Here is a 24,292-nt window from a genome sequence, read left to right as displayed (position 1 = left end):
AAAGGGCAAAACATTAGAGTCCTCACACATTCAAAAGCAGCAGCCATGGAGGGTTATGTTCAGAGGAAAGCTGGTAAGGTAACAGGGCTCATTTTTGTGTCAAAGAAACTGTTAGAATTTCTCAGTGGTCTCAAAAGTGTTTGATTTATATCCTCCATATCTGTGAGTATTGCACTGACAGAGGGAGATTTGCAGAGTTGCTCAGATAGAGTAGGAAATGTAATTAAAAAAAAAACAACAGAAAAAGTTCTTCCTTCAATTTAAGGTGGGCAGCATGATTTATCTGAATAAGGACAGTGCTGAACAGGCAGTTCTGAAGTCCCTCAGGTTGTGGTTCATGTGGACTGTGATTTAATAACCAGTATTGCTTTCATGGGCCTTCACTTAATTAAAAACAAACAGCACAAGTTTTGTGTTTGTTGTTTTTTTTTTGTCGGTGTAGCAACAACATTGTTGTGGAATACATGCAGCTCTCAAGAGCAGTAATTCTGATCTGACCTGTAGAGAATTCTACAGAAGGCCCTGCCTTGTTAGTTAAGGCAGGGTATGCCCTCAGCAGCCAGTAATCTATTCTCTGGCCACCAAGTCAATGTGATTCTCTATTGGAGCTTTCTTCAGCAGCTCATAAATTCTAGTGGCTGGAGTGTCAGTCTTAAAACAGCTTAGACTTCCATGGTTTTATGCAGAGACCTACTCTTGTGTTGCTGCAGAGGAAGCCTGATGGAAAGCATGGGTGGTGTGGGTTCTCTTCACAGGCTCTCCATGCTTCTCAAGTTCCCATCCTCTGTGGTTTTGTTGGAATAAAGGCTCATTCTGGCTAATCTGATCAGATGGACCAGGCTCTAATCAGCTGGATGAGGCTCCGTCATGTTTGACCTCACTGAAAATGCAGAATTCAGTTAAACAGGACATTTTGCAGGTAACTTTGTGCTGTTAAGGGAAGCTTAAGTTCTTAGGAACTAATTTCTGTGAATTACAGTTATCAGCTTCTCTTCACAAGAGAAAAGTTTCAATCACCCTTCGATCCTCAAGTCCCCATCAGCATGCTGGAAGATTTTCAGAATAGCATTCAATAGGGAGCTGTATGGGCAGCATGTGAAATAAGTTACTTTGTGATGATGTTTAACAGATTCTGGCAATAAAAGGCAAGGGACATGGGTGTCATTTTCATGTTTTTATAAACCAGAACTGCAATGTACTGCTTGTGTTTCAGGGGTAGATGTAAAACATTCTTTATCTTACCAAAGTCTCTAGCCTTGTGTCTCATCCCTTTGGGATGTTCTTCTTTGTAGGAAGAACAGATATGACCCTTTTTAACACTTGGTGCCCAGGCCTCCAGGTGGGTAATGCTCACACATCAAATCCTTTTTCATAAGCTGAAGAGGCCACTAGTAAATAAAAGCCAGGATACTTGGGCAGACACTTCCATCAGAGAAAAAGAAGATCTAGAAGCTTGAATTCCAGGGTTTTGGGACCATAAATCAGGCACTGGCTGGCAGGGTGAGGAATTTAACTGACATTAACTGGCCAGAGATTTATGTGTTTATGGAATGAAAAACATCTTTGGTCTTGGAAAGCAAACTGGATTACAGAATTATGCCAAAAGGCAGAGCCCAGTTTCTCCCAAAACATCTTGTAAATGCAAGTTCCAGTGAGAAAAGTAATGGCTTATGGAACAGTCTTTTCCCAAATAACATTTGTGTTGCTCTCATATTACGTGTATGTATTAATAGGAAAATAACTACTGAAATAATGCTCAGCAAGGACGTACACGACTGGATGAACTTTCTTCCATCGTGTGTGTGTTGCCCCTCCTGATCTGTCAGGCTCCTTATTTAAGGGATTGAATAGTTGCTTCCCAGCACTAAAAGAAGCAGCTGCTTCCATTTATGGCTGGGAAATTCCCAGAGAAAAATGTGCTGTCGATTTGTTCATCCCTTTGCAATGTGGAATGATGGATTCTCTGAAGTACTAAAGAGCTTAACTAAGGACATGGCTTTATCCCAAGCTTCATGCCTGTTTACATGTTCTGCAGCCTTCCTTTTGCAGAGTGATGCTTGAGTGCAGCTGAGGGATCCGCTTCCAGTTCTCATACACTGAAGGCAATTATAGGAAACATCAGACAGTTACTTGGTCCCAAAAGGTGACCTTTTTCCCTGTTTAAGTGTCAGTGTTAAAGGTGTGGCCTCCATGAAGCTTGAGGTGCTGTTGTCTCGTTACAGCTAAAATGAGATTAAAGTACTAAATTAAATAACTGATATGATGGAGGGCTGGAGTGGATTGCTGGTGGAGGAAAAATTGAAGTCCATTGCTCAAAAATCTTGCCTTGCAGGTCCTGGGGTTAAAGAATCAACTCATGTATCTCAAACTTCATTAACTCACCCAACAGCACAATTCAAGAGAAGATTTCTGCTGGTTGATTAAAAGTGATGAAATCAAGCAAGTAATTAGTCTCGTTTGTTCAGCTGTGAATTGGGGCTTAGCATGTTCTGGTAGCTACGGCAACAGCACTCGACTGATGCAAGCTATGTGAGCAATCCAAGAAGGAGGAATGATACCTTTGCAGGGAGCTAGCTGGAGAGGCAGCAAAAACAAACACTGGCTCGAATCATTATGTAAATAGGGGGTGGTCATGATTTCTGGAGGTTGGTATGTGTTTGAACAGGAGTTTTGCTCATGCAAGAAGTGTGATGAACAGATTACTTATGGGTGTTTCTGCCTCTCAATAGATCCTGCACCTCTCCTGCTCCCTTTATTGTGCTGCAGACTTGTTAAGTTTGAAGGAGTCAGATTTCAGGCATCAGCAGTGCTGTCATAGTACGTACATTTATTCTCTTTTGATGCCTTGTATTCTTACAAGGGTTAATGCTTCCTGGGTTCTTGATCTTGCATTTCTTTCCAGTTTTTTTCCAGGGGTGGAACTTGGATGTGGTTGCGATGTTGTCATCAAAACAAAATTGTTTTGGGGATTGTTTCCTGCATGTTAGGTCCTGTGTTCTCTGGAAAATGATTGTTGGTACCAAAGTGGTGTTTGGAGAGAGATAAAAATGGCCTCTTAAAAAGTTTGTGTGTGTTTAGGGAGTTGAAGGATCATTCTACATTTGCTTGTTCCTTCTGAAAAGACATCGGGAGGAGGGTGGTGCAAGACCTGTCACAGGTTCTGGTCTGTGCACTTGTTAGGTGTTTATTAAAGGCTTGATTTCTGCAAGAACCAAGTTACTGCAGCGTATTCCCAACCTCAGTCTATTCCTCAGAGTTCCTCCTGTACCTGGAGGTACAGGACTACGTGACTCTTTTTTTCCTTGGGACGGAGAGTACAACAAACATAACCACAGTAAACTTGAAAAATATGTGTGAATTTGGCAGCATTTTGATACTGGGACATCAGTGCTGCTATTTCTTACATGTAGTTTGGTATTTCATTACTTTGTGGTCTGTGCTAAAACATGCTGTCATGAGCATCTGTTGGTTGGAAGGGTCAGAGTAAGTAGAAACTGTAGAAGACTGTTTCTCTTAAATGATGCAAGGGTGAATAGTACTTAAAGCTCAGGGGGTCATTTTTCTGCAGTTAATACTTGAATTTATGCTTTTGTGCCTCAGGTTGGTTTTCTCACCCAAGCACTAATCTTCTGTTCAGCACTAAACAATCCTTGACTTTCTGAGTGTTGAAATGTCTTATCTCCAGGCGGAGTGATAGAGAGGGAGGGGGGAAAAATGAGCTAAATGTAATAGTTATAAAAAGAGTTATTCTTTTTTCTAATATCCTGTAACTAAGAGCTGCACAAAGAAGTTGTCCGGTTGAATTCTACTCTTTACTCCTTTATTTCCTTTAAGCATACAGCTATTGATATGAGTTGATGGGGGTCTGCAGGTGGTAGGGAGTGAACAGTGCCCACAGTAATTCATGCATTTTTCAGTGCACGAAAAGTTAAATATGAAGGCAGGACTGATAGCCTGGGGTAGTGTTGCCTGCCAGGAAAAGCAGCTTAAGGCCAGCAGACTCTGTGCATTGCTGTTTCTATCTGGAGAAGTTGAAATGGATTCCATTCCCCTAAACACCTTAAAGAGCTTTGGAGTTTATCTTGTTTTTTGCCTTATGCCTCTTTCTGTTTTGCAACAGCTAGTAATTAAGGAGAGCATGTTCAGCTCCCAGTATCCACATGGTCTTCTCAGAAAAAAAAAAAAAAGTCTGCAATTTAATTTACTCTTCTTTTCCTCTTTCAGTCAGCCAGCAAGATTTCAGAAAGGGGCCCTGACCTTGTTTTCATTGATCAGTCTGCAGTTTGACCCAAGTGTGGGCCTGGACTGTTAGGTTCTTGTCTGTCGGTGCAGTCTGGGAAGTGCACAGAATACACATCTGAAACAGCTCCCCATAAGAGTGCACTGAATGGGACACAAGGCTTTGAGAAGCTGGTTGTCGCAGCTGTTTTTTTTCTGATTCAGTAGAAATTATCTTTATTTGTATGTTTGAGCAAAAAATCAAAAAAGCAGAATTCTTGCAGTGGGACACAGTTATTTTATTAGTAGTAGTAATACCTGCTTGTGTGTAACCTCACAGAGGTCCTTCTGCCAGAAGTTATTAGCATTAGTTATTTGGTAAGTTTTTCAGACATCTGTTTTAGTCCATGTAGGTGCAGCCTTTTAGTGGGAATTACTCTTGGTTTTGGTAAGCTGTTGTTTCAATTATAAAAACAGGGTTTGGGAAAACAAGCCTTGCAGGTCAAAACTTGGGATGGGCTCACCATCTCAAGGAATGTTGTTACAAAATAGTTTGCAAGACTCCACTGATATTCTGGATCAAGCAGGAGCTGTCTGAGAAGATGCCAGAGGATTTCTGGTTGAGTTGTTGAGTCTTTGATCAGATAATGCAATCAAGGTGTTTCTTTTTTGGTTTGTCTTCACAGGCCCTTGCAGCCAATGCTGGGACTGGGTTTGCAGTGGCAGAACCTCAAATTGCCATGTTCTGCGGGAAGCTAAATATGCATGTGAACATCCAGACTGGGAAATGGGAACCTGACACTTCTGGGACCAAGAGCTGCTTTGGAAGAAAGGAGGAGATTCTGCAATACTGCCAGGAGGTGAGATTTTCTGTGTAATCCTGAATCTTCACTGCTGTGAAGGAATCGGATTCCAATTTAGCTGTTCAGTAGCAAATAAACCCTGCAGGAGATGCACTTACTTTTGTCTAGTCCAATTCTCTGCACTGTCCTGCTGTGTTATTGTCCAGGAAGAACAGGGAGGATACTGCAGTGGGATTTAGAAGCTACCTCAGATCAGCTCACACTGCCACAGAAGGTCCTTGGTCTATAAGTCAGAGGTATCTTTATCTGTTTGCAGGGCTTTACCCCAGTGTTCTGCCCCTGAGCTGGTTAACCAGTGTCTGCTCTCTGTTGCATAAAATGAAACCTGACACCTATTCTAGTTAGAATGTGACTATGCTGTTCTTAGTGACATGTTCAGATCAGGCAGAACGTTAGAAAAATATTTTAATAAAATTTTGTCAGTATTTTTAAGCTCTTTAGACTTTATTGAAAAAGATATAATCATCTTCTAGTGTGTTCCAGATACACTGTAACATACTGGTCTTGTCCAGTGTCTTTAATTGCTCCTCTGAGGTGACAGGCACGTAAAATACCACAAGGAATGTATTTTTTTTTAATGGGAAAGCAACAGAATGTACCATGTCTGGACGGGAAAGGTTTTTAAACTCTTTTACAAGGCTGGTATAATTGGGGCTGCATTTTTTTCATGTGGTAGAAGCCTATATATAAGTCAGTGTCTGGACTTGAGAACTTGACTAAGGCATAAGGATCGAATTAATACATCATAAATGGACCAGGCATGAGGAAACCTGAGGAGGTGGGTGCACAACTTGACAAGTGATGAGAGAAGCTGAAGATGTTACTAAACCCTATTTGTTGATGATTGCTGTTCCAGGGGGTATTGTGCTGCTCCAGAAAGAATTAAACAGCTACATCTCCTCCAAACCCAAATACCCAAATGCTCCTCCTCCACTGCTGTGCAAATCCAGACCTCTCAGCTTAGTGCCAGTAGGGGCTCTTGCCCTGACCTGGCTTTCTCCTGCCTCAAAGCAGTGGCATATCTATTTCTGAAGCCCTGTGTGACAGACAGCTGGAGCTTTTTTATGTCTCCAGCTGTCCTGAGCTTGATCCAGAGCAGAGTGTGTGTCCATGTGCAAACTCCAACTTGTTCCTGTGTAGAGAATCAGCCTCACTGCTCTGCACATTTTCTGTCCTTTCTGGAGAGAAACCTGTCTGTGCTGTTCCCCAGATGTACCCAGACCTTCAGATCACCAACGTGGTAGAAGCCAACCAGCCCGTCAGCATTGACAGCTGGTGCAAGCGTGGGAAGAAGCAGTGCAAGGACCACACTCACATCGTCGTGCCGTACAAGTGCCTGGGTGAGTGTGTGCTTTGGGTGTGCTGTGCATTGCTGTGGGAGAAGCAAGGAGTTGCCTCCTGGATTCTTACAGAGGGAGCAACTCAGTTTGTTAGACTTGTCTTGTATCAGGTTGTCATTTCCACCACTTCCACTGTTTCTCTTTCTGAAATGTTTTTCTTTTACAAGATGGAACTCTGTCTTTCTGGAGCAGATCAACAGCTTGGTAACAGCTGTGGTAGAATAATGGTGCCTGGCATGAAAAACAAATCCCCATTCTCTCTGCAAATGCCAAAAAAACCTGAAGGCTATTGTATCTGAGTACCACAAAGACACTAGGATTTAATACTTTGATCCTATTTTTGTGAAGCTTTAATATTTTGTTGCCTTGGAGACTTAAATGCTCTGTGTGCTCAGGCTTCCTGCTTGGTCTTGGCAAGAGATCTCTATTTTATTTCAATGGCTATATTTAAACTTTGCTGTTTCAAAGAGGCTCTTTTTCTTGCAGCTGTATCCCCTGTCCCCATTTTGAATTGTGAAAGAATATGAGATAAACTGTGATGGATTTCATGGTGCTTTCCAGAATGTCCCCACTCGCTGGAATCAGGCAGCATGTTTTAACTGGTTAACTTGTGACTTTTGACCTGTGGGTTGTGGGTGACACTGTGCTTTCCCACTGCACTGTATCTTCTTAGGAGTGAGCTTAGTCTCAGCTGGCTGACTTTCTTTTCAGTTATCTGCTGGAAAGAGTTGTAAGAGGTTTGGGGAGAGTCTGATTGCTGGAAGCATTCAGTAGAAACCAGTTTTCGTCATTTGTGTCTTTATCTCAGGTTACCATGTGATTTGACATGGGCTAATACCAGCAAAGGAGCAGAACCATGTGTGTGCTTTGTCCTTTATGTAATGCCTTCTGTGAGACAATCATAAAGCACTTCATTAAACATAAAATTTATTGTGGACACATCCTGGGAGAAAGGTGCTTGTCTTTATAGATGTGGAAATTCAAGTTTGGGAAACAACCAAGCCCAACTGGATCATGAAGATCTCCTTATGATCATCTCCTGATCATAAAGAGAACTTTTGATGGAAATAAGGATGAAAGCAAGATCCCTGGATTTGTAAGGAGTCATCTCTTTTAGAAATAATCATTCCCCCTGTTTTCCAGCTGAAAAATAAGCTGATTTTACTGACACTGTCCTAAAATTTGATTAGCATTAAACTATTTATTCAGGTTTTTCGTTAGTGTATTTCACAGTTTTCATGACTTGCAGGCCCCAGCCTGTGAGGCAGCTTTGGTTTTCAGATCTGAGTTGCAAGTCTGGAGTCCATATGTCTATAAATCTGTCTTCAGCACATTGCTTGTTGTAAATGGATGATGCATTTCTCTGGGATTATAGTCAAACTGTGGGATTTTGTTCCCTTTCTGAGTTGTGTTTTCCTTGATGCATTAATACACAGGAGACCTTGAGGTAGGATCCTGTCACCATACCCTGTTTAATCTTCCCTGCCCCTCCCCCACCAAGGAAGATTCCTTTGTATTTCAAAGGTGAAGAGAAGAACTCATGAATCTTCTGCCTTCATCCCCCAGAAGCAGAGTCCCTTGGTTTTAAAGTTTGCTCAGTTTTACTTTTCTTATCAGAAGCATTTAAACCGTTCCTGATAGAATAGGATGAAAGATTATTAACTCAAAAATTTAACTGGCCTATTTTGACGTGAGAAAATGGGGAAAATACAATCTCTCTTTTTGTTTAAAATGTAAGTAATTGCAAAGGGATGATGAAGGTAATTTGATTTCATTGTCTTCATTTATCAGGTAATCTAACACTAAACTATTTAACTTCTCTGTACTTTGTAGATGTATCCATGATCTGCAGTAAGGGCTGCAAAAAAAATTGGTCATGCAAACAATATTTAAAATATATTTTGAAAAGATGGTGTGAAAGATTGGTTTGACAAATAATTCTGCTTTGTGGAGACTCTATGAGGAAAAGTCTTTGACTTAAAAGCTTTTCTCCAATTTTAACAAATGACTCCTAAAGCTACTGGTTATATGTGCAGGGAATGCTGCTTTGAAACACTTGGGCTGAAGATCTTTTCCTGGTCTTCTCAGAGTATCTAGCTCCTTATTTTAAAATTACTGAATGCAGCATTTGAATCTGCAAGAAAGAAAGAAAAACATCAGCTTGGAGAAAATGTCATGTTTGGATTCCAGTGGCAGTGTTTGCTGGGACGTCTTGGGTAAGAACAGGATGTGATGCTCATTTAGTTCTGATCTGTAATTCATATGTGTTGGTACCAAGCTGAATGATAATGGAAATTTAGGCTAACTAGCTTTTAAGTCCAACTAGAGTCTGTAGAGCAGAGAGATTCTCCCATCTTCCTCAAAAGCAAAAGTCTGGGTTTGGCACAAGGATTGTGCCAAAGCTTCCTCATGCTAGTCAGGTTGTGGTTATCTAGATACTGGAAATTAGTGAAATAGTGTATTTGCTGACTCTGGTTGTACTCTGATATTTAGGCTGTATAGTTTTTATTTTCCGGCTCTCTGTGTTTTGGTTAGGGCAGTGAATCTGCTGTGGTTGATCTTGAATTAAACCATCTGGGAAAAAAAAACCAAAACAAAACCAAACAAGACTTGCTCAAATACCGAAAACAAAGATAATACTCTCAGCATATAAAAATTTCCAGGCTGTTACAGCAGCAGACAACATGAAGGAACTTTTCAAATGAGCTGCATCATACCAAATAGGTGATACAGTAGTTTGAAACTTCTTTGTGCAGTCTTCTCAAAGATTTGGGTGAAATCACGTCAGTAAATCCTTTCATGGAAGAACAACTATTTATTAACTTGCACTGTAAACTCTTCATTCAGTTCAGCTTTTGGGGTCAGCAGGATCACCCCATGCTCATCATTTTACCTTGGACTCTCTGAGACCCTATTTTTATTTAGATTCTTAGAAATAATTTTTAGAACTGGTGTGACTTGTCTCCTTTAGGAATATACCAGACCCTCAAAACACACTGTCGTGGTTTTAAGTAGTTTGGTTTTTAGTTACGGAAAAATCCATGAGCTACGGAAGTGATTCCCTGTAAGGACCTTGGCAGCTTCCTTTGGACCTGACAAAACCAATCAGCTGGCTAGTTTTGAATACTGACACTCTGTTAAACCACTTAAGAGAGCTGACCATGCCTCTGTGAAATCACATTTGAAAAGGAACAAACCATGGAAAAACTCTCTTGTTTCTGGCTTTTGAAGAGACAACTGGGCCCGCACTGGGCCAGGACTTACTCTGCCACAGGGCCAGGCTGGGCCCAGCTCAGCCTGTGACTCGGCTGAGATTCTGCCATGTTGAGTTCCAGCCACGGCTGATGGGCCAGGCCGGCTCCGTTTGGCGTTGGCCAGAGCAAAGCCGGGCCCCGCTCCGGCCGTGAGCCGCCGAGCTGTTCTGCTGGCACTGCAGAAAATCACGGGGTTGAGAGCAGAGGCGGCCCTGCAGCCCCGCACAGAAAGCATCCCGTGGCTGGAACTGACCGCGGCAGGGGCCAGAAAACAGAGTGGCCGCTGCCCGGCAGAGATCACATGGTCATCCGCAGGCCCGGACGAGATAGTAACTCTTTTTAGTGCACAGGTGAAACTTGCAGACATCAATCCTCTCTTGAGTGAGAGAAAAGGAAAGGGTGAAGACACGTAAAGGAAGCAACATGGAGACACCAAGGTCAGTGAAGAAAGGGTCAAATCCAGGATGGGAGGAGAATGAGGAGATGCCTTAGTCTTGGGCTGAAATTCTCTTGTAAGGCTATGGTGAAGATATAATTGATATATCAGACTTTTTTTTCCCCCTGTAACTCATGGAATGCATTGGAGGATCTAGGTAGCATTCTAACCACGACTATGAGCAGAGGCACCTGTGTTGACACAAGCAGATGTTGAAGTAGCTGTGATCCAATGAGGAGCTTGAACAGAGAGAAATGAGAGAGATGAAAAACCTTGCCCCAGGGATGGAAGAAGAAAACCTCTGTTCCCAGGGAGAAGAGAACTTTTGTTTCTAGAACAGCTCATCCTCAAAATTGCACCCCAATAAGCTGAAATGACCCATGGTGGTAGTTGTGGGAAAACTACCAAAATGTGGGAGGGACTTCACGATTGCAGATTTCTGGGAAGGTGCTATTAGTGAAAATTAAAACCACAAGAGAACTGTTTCTTGTGGAAAAGTCTCCATGGCATGGCAGGAGAGACTCCTCTCCCTAAGTAGACTAAAGAAAGATTATTTTAAAGTGGTAAACTGACTGAAATTATCAAATTTATCTCTTTACATTGTCAGTGGAAAAAGAAAGAAAAGTTGGGGGGCAGAGAAGTGTTCTGAAGGTTTATTCTGATTTTTTATTATTTTTTCTTTTAATTCTGTTAATAAAGTTTAAAGAAAACTTCTGAGCCTGCTTTGCTCTCCTCCTAGTCCTTATTGTCAAAGCAGAAAATGAATAAATCATTCTAGTTGGGTGCACTGGGGTTTGGCCCAGCAGACCCCAATATTAGGTGAGTTGGCCGAGAAACTCGGTGAACCAAAATGGCTACACTTAAATTGGTATTTCTGCCTGGTTCACATGCCCAGAGTGCCCTTTGGAGGAGTTCTGGGAGGGTTTTTTTGCTGTATGAAGCTGGACGATTGTGAACTGTGGCCATTGTGTTTTTCAGTGGGTGAATTTGTAAGTGACGTCCTGCTGGTGCCCGAGAAATGCCGGTTCTTCCACAAGGAGCGCATGGATGTGTGTGAAAGTCACCAGCACTGGCACACTGTGGCAAAGGAGGTAATGGAGCCACTGGGACGGGACTGTTTATTCTGGATCTGTCCACTTGGATATTTGTAGTGTTGGAGCATAGCAGTGTTTTTCTCTGTATTGCTTGTTCCCATGTTCCAGTCAACGAACTGAGGCAGACAGCAAGGAAATAAAAATTTAAAAGTACTCAAGTGACTTAAGAAACCTATGTAGCAATTGAGTTATTCTTCATGAAAAGCTGTCCTAAATAGCTTATCCCTATCACAGAGGTAGGAATTGAAGTCAGCTGTCTGGGATACGGCTTGCCTGGGAGCAATCGGAGTTTTGTTGGGACTGATTAGTGGAGGTTTTATATAAGAGATGAATTATATTCTCAGAATAAATCTAGCCCCTGGTTTTAGGGGAGGTGGATCTGTGTTTTTTTAAATCTGACTAGCCAAATTGTTGCAAAAGCTCTGCGCTCCCATTTGAAACTGGGGTAATAAAAACAAGATGATGACAGAATGTGCACATTTTCCATTTTCTAGAAGCAACAATTGTAGAAACAACAACACAAAGACCAGTTGTTAACCAGATGAGGTTAAGGATGCTCCACTTAGAATTCCTTTTTCCTTAAAATCATGTGAAAAAAATCCATCTAAATAAAGCTGTACTAGAGGAATTGTCTTTTAATTGAGGGTAAACTTGTTAATGTTTAGAAAATTGAAAAATCATTTACTTTAGCTGTAGTTGTAGAACTTTTCCAGCAATATTTGGCTCATTTAAAATCAGTACTGTAACAAAGCAAAGCACAAAAGGGTTCTGATGAGTATAATAAAACTTTTCTTCATTCTTTCCCAGGCAACTCTAAGCCAAGTATTTCCTTTGCTTAAGAGAAGTGGATAGACATAATGTCTGAGCATAGTTTACATTTGACTTTTTTCTTGAATTATCTGATTGATTTTCATCAAAAAAAAAGCATGGTAAAATAATGGTAAAATAATCTTGACACAAAGTCCATTTGAGTAATTATTCACTTGCTCCAATGTAAAGTTTAATAGATAAAGTTTAATGAAATGGCCAGCCCAGAAGAAAAAAAACACCCTTTCTGGTTCTTTCAAGTGTTCTCCTTTGAGTTGGCACAAAATGTTTAGGGTTTTTTTTCTGAACTTTGCCAGCTTGACCAACCAGCAGTTGTTGGGGCCAGGATGTGAAATGATAACACCAGTAAGTACTGGGTGTTTCTGAATCTGGGAGTTTTGTGTTTTTTTTTTTGTTGTTTTTTTTGTTTGTTTTTTTTACACTACAAGTTTCAAATCCACTTTCCTTTGATGTTCAGATTTAGGTCATATGTTGCTGTTGTTTTTGCTGTAAAACTTAAACCATTCTTGAGGTCTCTGATAGGCAAACTTGAGCTTTATCCAAAGGAAGAGCATGATGCTGAACTGACATGAATGGGCTCCCCTTTCAGGCCTGTCTGACAGAAGGGATGATCCTGCACAGCTATGGGATGCTGCTGCCCTGTGGAGTGGACCAGTTCCACGGAACAGAATATGTGTGCTGTCCTCAGACTAAGGTTGTGGATGAGGCTCTGTCCAAAGAGGAAGAGGAAGAGGATGAAGACTATGACCTTTACAAGAGGTACAGTTCTTACTGGTGTAGATGTTGACAGCTTTGCACATGAAGCTGCTGCTTGGGAATATTTCACACAGCAACTCCCTTTTAGTAAATTTCTGTGCTTCTGAGTTTCCTAAAGAAGTATCCTAAGCCTGAAGAGGACAAATGACTTTGCAGTCCCCCTTTTACTGGAGGAGCTAAAAACCCCCTCTCCTTTCATACCTGCAGAGAGTTGAGGTCATTCAGCCTTGAAAAGAGAAGGCTCCAGGGAGACCTTAGAGCCCCTTCGAATGCCTAAACAGGTTCCAAGAGAGCTGGAGAGGGTCTTTGGACAAGGGCCTGCTGGGGCAGGACAAGGGGGCATGGTTTCACCCTGCCAGAGGGGAGGGTTAGATGGGATATTGGGAAGGAATTCTTCCCTGTGAGAATGGTGAGGCCCTTGCACTGGCTGCCTAGAGTAGCTGTGGCTGCCCCATCCCTGGAAGTGTCCAAGGCCAGGTTGGATGGGGCTTGGGGCACCCTGGGATAGTGGAAGGTGTCCCTGCCCAGGGGACAGGGTGGAACAAGATGGACTTAAAGGTCCTTCCCAACCCAAACCATTCTGGGATTCTGCAGTAGGAGCCTGACTCAAGGTTAGACTTTCACTTACTGAAAAATGGAAAGAGGCCACATGAAGCCAGAGCCATGGAGAAACTCTGCCTGCAGCAGCAGGAGTGTCTGTAATGAGGGATGTCCCCTTGCTGTGAGGGATGGGCTAATTAATAGTTGGTACACTTACTTTTCCCATTTCTGATGTTTCTAGAACAGATGGAAAGAATCATTATTCTGGTACGTACAAGTGATTAGCCTTAACCTTACTCTCTAATTTATCTGTGTCCCTCCAGTGAGTTCCCTACAGAGGCAGGTGTAGAAGACTTCACAGGAACAGCTGTGGAGGAAGATGAGGATGAGGATGATGAAGGGGAAGAGGAGGAGGATGTGGTGGAAGACCGTGATTACTACTATGACAGCTACAAGGTTGACGACTACAATGAAGAGACCCCCACAGAGCCCAGCAGCGACAAGGCTATGGCTGAAAAAGAAGTGAGCAGTGACATGAAATGTAAGACACATTCCAGTCCACAGGCTTCCTGCTCCCTTGAGATCATTCCTGTTGGTTGTCAGTTAGTGATGGGGTTTTGATCAAGTCCATAAGTGCCACTTGGAAGTTTTATTTGCCAGATAAGTTAGCAAACAGAGGAAAGCTGATGATGCTTGTTTCAAGTGTTGAAATTAACTCTCTAGAGCATGGGCCATATGTTTCCAGATAAACAGCAGTTCTGCTGGCGGGAAGCCCAGTGTGTGACATGTTAAACAAGCACCTCGTGAAGGTGCAGTGAGGAGTCAGAAAAGCCATATCTGCAAATTTTGGAAAATCTTAAAGGGACATTTGGGGTACACTGTAAATTTAAAATCTGGTGGTTTATACCAGCTTAAAATGAGGAAGCTGAAAGTGGTGGGCCTTACTCTGCAGATGTGCCATCTGGTCATTTAAGGGTGAGGAACATCCTTGGTGCTGCCTTTGCAAAACACTTCTCTTCCACAAAAGAAAGTCAGCCAGCACAACTGCCCCAACTTTATTATATGTTAAGCTAGACTTTCTGCAGTAGTCTAATCTACTGTGCCAGTGGCAGCTTTTGTTGAGTGGTAGGTGCCTCTGCAGAGGGCTCATGGTGTGATGCTTCAGCATTATGTGATGTCCTACACTTTGCATGTAGAAGTGTCTGCAGAGGAGGGAGGAGCAGAGAGGGAATGAAATTCAATTAGCTACAGATCACTGAATCATTGCCAGCAGTTCTTGCATCTTTTTGGTAAAATGCCAGCACGCTGCAGATAATTTTCCTTGCTGAAACAAGGCTTAGCTCATATGTGTAGAGGGCTGTTGCAGATCTGCAGGTTTTGTAAGAGGCTTGGAGGAATATGATCGGGGTGTCTGTTTTGGGGGTACACAGTCTTTTTTCCCTGAAGTACCATGAACAGTTGCTAATTTATACACTATATCTGCTCCCTTGCCTCAGAACAGCCCAGCTGCTATTGCTGGCTCACTATGAAGCATTCTACGTGCCATGGCTACATGGAGTTTTAATATTTGGTGCATAGATGTTTCAAACCTTAAAACCTCAGTGTCTGAGGCTGGCATGGAGATCAATCCCTTTGTTTAGCCTGCTTTTTCACTTACTCCTACACCTGCCCTGTAAGATGTGGAGTGTCGGTCCAGGCAGAGTGCAGTGAACTGGACATCTTTTGATGCTTTAAGCAGCCCTAATTGATGGGCTTTTCATGCTGCTGGTTTTATAGAGTGGAGGGTCTCCCACTGGGGCAGCTGGGGCATAATGCTGTGGCCTCAGCAGAACAGATTCCTGTTGTCCCAGCCCCTGACTTTTGGAGGAATCTCTCATGGATGAGAGCTCCATGTAGAGATAGGGTGAGCTGCGTGGCTATCTCCAGAGCACCATGTGCAGGCATCTCCCTGACCAGCTTGTGATGGATGCATTGGAATATTAAACCCCCCAAAACTGACAGAAGCCCTTGGGCTGGTGCAGCAGCAATTCTGAGGCTGGTGCCTCAGAGGAAGGAGTGAAGTAGAGCCACCTCTGCATCATGTAAATTGCTCGGCAAGGCCTGTGCTCCTCACCAGCTCATGTTCTCACCCATCTCCACACAGCTGTCTGCTCCCAGGAGGCCATGACAGGGCCCTGCCGGGCTGTGATGCCTCGTTGGTACTTCGATCCTAACAAGAGAAAATGCATTCGCTTTATATATGGAGGCTGCGGAGGCAACAGGAACAATTTTGAGTCAGAGGAGTATTGTATGGCTGTGTGTAAAAAGATGAGTAAGTCCTGCCTCCCACTGGCCTTTTGCAGCTGGCCACTGTCTGTCTGGTGTCTCCTCCTTCCCTTGGGCAATAGAGGACCCATCTGTAGTTTATTCCTTTGGTTCTGGTGTCTGTCCCTTTGCAGCAGTCTCCTCCTGTCTCCACTTCCCTAGGTCCATAGGGTGATTGTTCCTTGGGAAAGTGCCCCTCACCATATGCTGTCTGTGCTCCCTGGTGACTTGCAGCTCTTGCTGAGGGCTCAGCTGTCCTCTTCCAGATCTATAACAGGGACCAGAGCTTGTTTCTGACCTCTTGCCTAACTGGCTTTTTAATCAAAATATATGTAAGGAAGCCCTTACTTTCCCCAGTCATGTTACCATGCATACGTTTGACAGGAGGTCCTGGAAAGCAGGCTGCTGTTCTCCTGGTAGTAGGCATTTTCTTGCTATTTTAATTTTGGAAAATATCAGACCAGTAGCATAGAATTCAGATTCCCATGTTCAGCTTGGTATTAAATACAAATACAAATCACAACTCAATCCCTGTGTTTTTGAGTGCTTAAGGTTTTTGGCACCAGTTTCAACTGGCTTTTTTGTCAGATGATAAAACTACCAAAAACATTTTAACCTCCTTATTAATCTTATTGTTGCACTCCAGCACTTCCACTTCAGCTACCATTAAAGCTTTTGAAAGGCTTTTTGTGTTATCTGGGGCTTGCAGCCATAATCCTGTTTACAAAATGTGCTTCATGCAAGTGCTTTAGATTGGGCTGATCTAACTGAGGCGGTGGAAGAAAAGATGCGGATGTCAGGAGCTTTTTGTACAAAAGATTGTCCTGTTACAGAAGGATTTGTGGCTGGGAAGAGTTCTCTGTGTCCAAGCCTGGTTCAGAAATGCCAGGAGCAGGGTCAGAATATGGGATGGATATGGCATTGTCCCTTGCACACAACAGTAGTGCCTGTGTTGTATATTGTCATTATTTCTCCCTAGTTAGAGGGAAGGTTGGTGAGTGCAGTGCATGCTGAACTCTTACCCAAGTGTTCATGCTGAAGTGCCAGGTAATTTTTTTCTGAAGCATGCTGTCTTTAATGACATGTTGGAGGTTTTTCTACCCAAATAACTAATATGGATGACAGGTTGCCTTAACTGTCCCTTTGTGCCTTCCCTCAGACAAAGGGTAACAATGGAGTGCATCATGTTTGCCACAGATCTTTCAGTAAGGCTCTAGGATGTGTAGTTCCTAAAACCCCATAGCATAGGAGCACTTTCAACACTTCCTGAACTACAGAGCCCCTGATATGGATTCTGCAGATGCTTGAAGTTTATCCGTTCTGAAACTTTGTTTTTCCCCTTGTCCAATTTGAATGTCTTGAAGTTACAAACCACCCAGTGTATTGGACAAGTCACTTTGTCACACTGAGTCTCCTTCTGTTGCTGTCTCGTCTAATATCATTGCCTGTAAGTCCTGCATGGTGCATCTGGTAGGGAAGGTAGGTTTGAAGTATAAGATACTGGTTTTGTGTAGATTTATTGTCAAACTCCTTAATCATATTAATGATGTCTTGAGCCAGCTTGTCAGCAAACAGCTAATGCACAGAATGTGCATTCAAACTTAAACCATCCAAAGCCAATGTGGAAGGGAAGGGAAAAGTAGTTCTTTATCCTGTCATGCTAGGCACTGTGTTTCTGGAGCTGAGTGCTGTTCACCTCAGCACTGCGTAGGCCAAACAGTGCTGGGAGCTGTGGTCGTCACTGCCATTTGGGCTGATGGAGCTGATGTTGGACAGAAAATTGGCACCGTAAAGATGCCAAAAAGGACTCTGGAAGGTGGTAGTTTAGTAGGCTCAGCTTGCGAGACTGTTAATTAGGCAGGCATGGAGATTCCTCTCCCTTGCACTCTGCAATCCGGGATTGTGGGTTTCTGACTCTCTGCTTACCCTTCCCTCTTCATGCAGTGCCAACTGATGATGTGGATGTCTACTTTGAAACCCCTGCTGATGACAATGAGCATGCCCGCTTCCAGAAGGCCAAGGAGCAGCTGGAGGTCAGGCACCACAACCGCATGGACCGGGTGAGCATCATCCTTCAGACTTTGTGCTGTGTGGTTTGTGTGTCAGGTTGCTGCCCCTGTTTTACTGGAAAAATTGTTGAAGTGACTTGCTTTCCAGTTTCCAGCCTTCTGTGTGTTTCTTTCAGTATGACCACACCATGGGAGTCAGATTTTTATTTCTCCAGTGTTGGGAGAGAGAAATTACATTAGACGCTGGGAAGAATTTTTTACTCAGTATCACACTATGACATGAAATAACTCACACATGGATGTTAGATGCAAAAGAGGGAAGAAAAGAACCAAAAAGCAAACTTTATTTTCTGACTCCACTATATATAGAATACCAAAAGTGACAGTGGATTGGAGGGTGAAATTGCCACCTCTCCAACTACACTGGTCAAACCAACAGTCCATCAGTTCTCTCAGTGCACAAAGAAGAATGCAAAACAATCATTATTTACATGAACAGTGTGAGAAAATTCAGTAGAAATATGTAAACATCAGAAGGCATAAGAAACTTTTAGAAGAACTTTAAAACTCTCAAAAGTACAGGGCAACAACTCAGAGGATGCTGAAGCCCTGGCACAGGTTGCCTGGAGAGGTTGTGGATTCCCCATACCTGGAAGTGTTTAAGGCCAGGCTGGGCAGGTTGGAGCCATCTGGTCTAGTAGAGGGTATCCCTGCCCATGGCAGAGGTTGGAACAAGATGAGCCTTCCAGCTCATCTTGGATGTCCCTTCCATCCTAAAACCTTCTGGGATTCTGTGAAGCTTGGCTTGTTACTCAGAGGGATTAAGTGCTAGGCTTAAACCCCACAACAGCTATTTTGTGCCTTCAAAACCCAACCAGGCTATGCTAGGATCTGCCTGTGAAGGCAAATCAGCTCAGAAAGATAAGATGTAAATTTGTACCTTGTTCATGTGTTCTGTCCTTTTCCTGTCCAGGTGAAAAAAGAGTGGGAGGAAGCAGAACACCAGGCTGTTAATCTCCCCAAGGCAGAAAGGCAGACTCTGATCCAGGTAAGAGTAGAAGAACCTAAAGGGGAAAGTTACTGAGAGAGATGGCAATATTCAGAGCTAAAAGACAACTGAGATGCAAGAACAGCCTTCCTGCTCTGTCAGCAGCTGCCTTTTAGAGGAAATTTGATTCAATTGTTTGCTTTGTTCTTAAAACTGGAGATGATCTGATACTATGCCAGGTCCTTTCCTACACACACTAGTAGAAAGTGATCTCGCTCCTCAAGCGTAGCAGCAGTGGAGCCAAATTGTAATTTCAGACCTTTGGCCTCTTTTGCACTAACACTGACCTCAGAGCCTGGTTCAGAGTCAGCTCTGGATCTCTTGGCACACATTTCCTGCTCGACCAGACTTAGTGAAAACAGCTTAGACAGCAGATAAAGCTGATTTGCTGCCAAAATACTAATCTTGTGCCGTATGAGGAGAGTTCAGTAGGACTGTGAAGTTAATGAGAGATTGCAGTGTGGGATCGTTAGGGGAAGGCTCTTCTGGCAGTGACAACTCTGAATTTCTCTCAAACCAATATGCAACAAAGTGATTGACTCCAGCTTTTAAGCCCACTTTGGATTTTTTCCTGGACACAGTTTTCTCTCTGCATTTTTAAATATAAGTTACTGTTTGGAACTATGTGCAAATGTAAAAGTTAGTCATTATCTCTGTTGAAACATAACACTTAGTGGACTATTCTGGTTGGTTTGGAAATGAGGGTTATGACCTTTCTAAAAGAATACAGAGAGATTTGATCTGAAAGCGTGCTGATGGAAAATTTGCTATGCAATACCTTTGTAAACTTCTGCAAATTCAAATTAAGGGATCCAGGCTGATGGGGTCAATCCTGTTCTCATATTGCAGGACTGAAAGAAAGAATTAATATTGTGTCAGTTCTTGAGCATGGCCTGGATCTCCCATCCCTGGCATGGTGTTTATATGCAAGGTCCTTTTCACTCTTCAGACCTTTGAAATGGCTTGTGAAGGAAGTTTGGAAGGCAGTTTATCACTACTGAATTTGCAGAAATGAAATCTGCATCAGCATTTTTCCATGCCTTTCTCTCCTAACTGTAAATGGGTTGGATATGGAGTTTTACAGTCTTTATTAGTTCTGAGGAGTTTCAGATGGTGTTGATCGCACAGTGCATTTCACACAGATTATTTTATTTGTTCTAGCACTTCCAGGCCATGGTGAAATCTCTGGAGAAAGAAGCAGCGAGTGAGAAGCAGCAGCTGGTGGAGACTCACTTGGCTCGTGTGGAAGCCATGCTGAACGATCGCCGTCGCATCGCCCTGGAGAACTACCTGGCTGCCCTGCAGGCTGACCCACCACGTGTGAGTTTCTTCCCAACACATTTTTCCAGTAGGATAGCATTGGGTATGATGGCAAATGGGAATGTCTTGGTGAGAAGATTGCCTGTGACTTGGAGAAACTGGGAATTGGTTCCTAGGAAAGCTTCTTCATTGTGGAAGTTGGTGCTGCAGACTTAGCAGTGGGTCTGTAATTGACTCCCATTCCTTCCTGCCTGGGGAAAAAAAATTCTGCTTTGTTTGGTGTCCATAAGGCACAGTTCATAAAATGTGGTGTTCTGAGTCATACAGACTTAAAATTTAAGTGTTCTGAATCAAACAGACTTAATTAAAAAAAAAAAAATATCTAGGGTGTGAGTGCAGGTGATAGATCTATCCAGCACCAAAGTAGGCTCACACCTGAAGTGCTGTTTTCAGCTGTGGGTTTGGGTTGACACCAGTGTTTTGACCTCTTCCCTGCTCCTGTCCTGCAGCCCCACCGCATCCTGCAGGCCCTGAAGCGCTACGTCCGTGCCGAGAACAAGGACAGGCTGCACACCATCCACCACTACCAGCACGTCCTGGCAGTGGATCCGGAGAAGGCTGCGCAGATGAAATCCCAGGTATGAAGGGGTTTCTGTCAAGGCAGCCATTGTTGCCCAGCCCTGGGGCTGTCGGAGGCTCTGGAAGCTGTATGTTGCTGGGTACTACAGCAACTTCATCCTTGTGGAGCTCTCCCTCTCTCCTGTGCTTACTTCCTGTCACCAGACATGCTCGCTGTGTGGTTTTCCTTGGTGTCTGACTCAGTGTTAAAAATTGAAGTTCTGTTTTATACATTGTTGGTCACAGTGACAATTGAGGGGTTCAGACCTAGGTCAGTATCAGTTCTATGTTTCCTTCTATCAAGAACCCCTGATATTTATTTTCTGGGGACTTGGTTTTCTTGAACAGGCTTTCTCACTTCTTCCAAGTGTCTACCTGTTTCCTTCCTTAAGCTTGGTCTTCATAGTGCCTGTGTTTGGTGTTTGTGGGAATTCTCTCATGCCTCTGCAGCGTTATTGCCTGATTTCCAAAGCATAAATCGTAACCCTTTCCAAGTACTTGATCAGTGTTGTTAGCTCTATCAGAAAGTCTGGTTTTGATAGGTCTATGTTCTACAGTTTATAAGAGAAAATCCATTAGTTACGGAAGCGATTCTCGGTGTGGACTGCTAACAGCTTCCTCCGGACCCAAAAGAACCAATCAGCTGCCTAGTTTTGAATATTGACACCCTGTTAAACCACTTAAGAAAACTAAACATGCCTCTGTGAAACCACACTTAAAAACAAATCATAGAAAAAACACTCTTCCTTCTGCTTTTGAACAGGTAACTGGACACTGGCCAGGCTCGCTCCGCAGCGCAGCCTGGCCAGCTCAGCCTGTGACTCGGCTGAGATTCTGCCATGTTGAGTTCCAGCCACGGCTGATGGGCCAGGCCGGCTCCGTTTGGCATTGGCCAGAGCAAAGCCGGGCCCCGCTCCAGCCGTGAGCCGCCAAGCTGTTCTGCTGGCACTGCAGAAAATCATGGGGTTGAGAGCAGAGGCAGCCCTGCAGCCCCGCACAGAAAGCATCCCGTGGCTGGAACTGACCGCGGCAGGGGCCAGAAAACAGAGTGGCCGCTGCCCGGCAGAGATCACATGGTCATCCGCAGGCCCGGACGAGATAGTAACTCTTTTTAGTGCACAGATGAAACTTGCAGACATCAATCCTCTCTTGAGTGAGAGAAAAGGAAAGGGTGAAGACACGTAAAGGAAGCAACATGGAGACACCAAGGTCAGTGAAGAAAGGGTCAAATCCCAGATGGGAGGAGAATGAGGAGATGCCTTAGTCTTGGGCTGAAATTCTCTTGTAAGGCTATGGTGAAGATATAATTGATATATCAGACTTTTTTTTCCCCCTGTAACTCATGGAATGCATTGGAGGATCTAGGTAGCATTCTAACCACGACTATGAGCAGAGGCACCTGTGTTGACACAAGCAGATGTTGAAGTAGCTGTGATCCAATGAGAAGCTTGAACAGAGAGAAATGAGAGAGATGAAAAACCTTGCCCCAGGGATGGAAGAAGAAAACCTCTGTTCCCAGGGAGAAGAGAACTTTTGTTTCTAGAACAGCTCATCCTCAAAATTGCACCCCAATAAGCTGAAATGACCCATGGTGGTAGTTGTGGGAAAACTACCAAAATGTGGGAGGGACTTCACGATTGCAGATTTCTGGGAAGGTGCTATTAGTGAAAATTAAAACCACAAGAGAACTGTTTCTTGTGGAAAAGTCTCCATGGCATGGCAGGAGAGACTCCTCTCCCTAAGTAGACTAAAGAAAGATTATTTTAAAGTGGTAAACTGACTGAAATTATCAAATTTATCTCTTTACATTGTCAGTGGAAAAAGAAAGAAAAGTTGGGGGGCAGAGAAGTGTTCTGAAGGTTTATTCTGATTTTTTATTATTTTTTCTTTTAATTCTGTTAATAAAGTTTAAAGAAAACTTCTGAGCCTGCTTTGCTCTCCTCCTAGTCCTTATTGTCAAAGCTGAAAGTAAGTCTAGTGGGTTTGCTGGTGTTTGACCAGCACTAGGCCCACTACACCATTACACTGTATTTGTGAACAGTCAGAAAAACCTTTTCCTTCTGCTGGATAGTGTATGTGAATATGTTACTTAAAACCTGGCTTTTGTATTTGTATGAGTACTTGCAGATACTCTGGAAGTCTTTGGAATTATGCTGATACTTGTTTTCACTTGTTTTAAAATAGTGAAAGATGTGTTGGAAAGCTGATTCAAAATTGCGATCAAGAATGGTCTGTTAACACTGAAAGATCTGTTTGGAAGGATGTGCCCTTTCTTAGGTTCAGAGAGAACTCACTGTCCTTTTGCAGCTTTAGGAATATTTTCCTAGTCCCAGTTTGTGGCTATTGTGCTGCTTTGGAGTGTCTTTGATTTCTGCAATGCACAAAAGGTAAGCAAGAAGAAGAAAGAATGGAGAGCTGCAGGGAGACAGTGCAGTGGAACACATCTAGTGCTGCCAAGAGGAAGAAATAGGCACTGAGGAAAAAATGCATTAAAAACTGTATAACCAGGAGGTGGAAATATCCTGGGTTAAGGGTAGGACAGGGTCTGGAGCCTGTTGCTGTCACTTCTGGTGAGGAGCAGAGTGGTGTCACAGTGATTCTCCAGAAGCAAACCTCACACTGGGAGGTGGCAGATTCCATGGGTTCCACCTTGTTTTTGGGTGTCTCCTGGTCTCCCACTGCCTGTGGGATTCTTGTTAAGCTGCACATCCCCAGAAGGAATGGTGGCAACTGTGGTGGTTATGATGATGCTTGGCTCTCCATGTGGAATTTGTGGTCACATTTCCAGAGGCATGTCAAGCACAGCCCAGCCCAGCGCTTTGTTCTGCTGCTGCCACAGCCTAGGAGAGAGTGTGAGAATTGTGTTCTTAAGCTAAACCTAAACAGTTCTTAATTCATTCTGAAGGCTGCAGTGTCAACAGATCGACATGTGAGGGATGTGGGTGGTACAGTTCAATTTCCATTCCCTTTACTTTTCACATGCACTTTTAAGCTCCTCAGTCGATTTCTTGGATTGACAAGCTGCCACATGCAAAATTAAATTGTTTTCAACCTTGCTCTTACACGTCAGGCATGCATCAGACTGTGAAATAGGTCTATCTGACTCTTTAGCTTTTTACAATGTTTGGCCATCTATATAAATGTTTTCCTTGCTCTCCTTGATCCCTGATTATGCAGCACCCTCTTCAGGTCAGGCCTGACTTCACTGCTGGATTTAATGTGCTTAGGAGGAATGATTTGAGCTTGCTAAGAGTTTGAATGTATTTCTCAAAGGAAAGGAGAACACTGCTGCCAGTGAGTGGGTGTAGGACAAATGTAATGCCACAGTTGGTTTGAAAGGCACCTTTGTTCTGAAACCAGAGCTGATAAAATATCCTGATTGCTCCTTTTGCCTATACCTTTTCTAGCAGTCAGGAATGATAATCCATTTAATAAAGCTGCTACCGGAGATTAATTATGACTGTGTTGGGCATATGGGAAATACCAGCTTTGATGGCATTTTAGTGTTTGCAGTGGAGAGCTGATTATAGTGAGAGTCAGCTGAATCCTCTCTTACTCCCAACATTTTCCAAACTCCTGAGAGCATCATCTACAAGATGGCCAGTTCCAGTGAAGTGTGAGAGCATCTGTCAGAGAATTGGACTGGATGGATCTGTGTCCCCTATTGCCTGCCATGGCAGATCCACCAGTAATAGATATTTTATTGAGCAAGGAAAGAACTGGT

General features: G+C 43.3%; 1 protein-coding gene across 8 annotated transcripts in view; it reads left to right on the top strand.

Moving 5' to 3' along the window:
* APLP2 (amyloid beta precursor like protein 2) overlaps positions 1–24,292 on the top strand; it is a 66,874-nt gene that overhangs the window by 34,462 nt on the left and 8,120 nt on the right. For 7 of the 8 annotated variants that reach the window (XM_053963490.1, XM_053963489.1, XM_053963487.1 and 4 more), the window contains 10 exons: positions 4,905–5,078; positions 6,292–6,421; positions 11,090–11,202; positions 12,623–12,792; positions 13,653–13,870; positions 15,473–15,640; positions 17,578–17,693; positions 18,616–18,690; positions 19,852–20,010; positions 20,460–20,588. In XM_053963490.1, coding sequence (XP_053819465.1) covers positions 4,959–5,078; positions 6,292–6,421; positions 11,090–11,202; positions 12,623–12,792; positions 13,653–13,870; positions 15,473–15,640; positions 17,578–17,693; positions 18,616–18,690; positions 19,852–20,010; positions 20,460–20,588 — 1,398 coding nt within the window. In that variant the 5' untranslated portion in view covers positions 4,905–4,958. The remainder of the gene's footprint in view (positions 1–4,904; positions 5,079–6,291; positions 6,422–11,089; positions 11,203–12,622; positions 12,793–13,652; positions 13,871–15,472; positions 15,641–17,577; positions 17,694–18,615; positions 18,691–19,851; positions 20,011–20,459; positions 20,589–24,292) is intronic. The other variant, XM_053963493.1, reaches the window with a different exon arrangement.

This window comes from Vidua chalybeata, chromosome 23 (assembly GCF_026979565.1).
Source record: "Vidua chalybeata isolate OUT-0048 chromosome 23, bVidCha1 merged haplotype, whole genome shotgun sequence".
In the NCBI taxonomy this organism is placed as follows: domain Eukaryota; kingdom Metazoa; phylum Chordata; class Aves; order Passeriformes; family Viduidae; genus Vidua; species Vidua chalybeata.
Note: the sequence above shows the minus strand (reverse complement) of the source record. Positions and strands in the feature narration are given on the sequence as shown.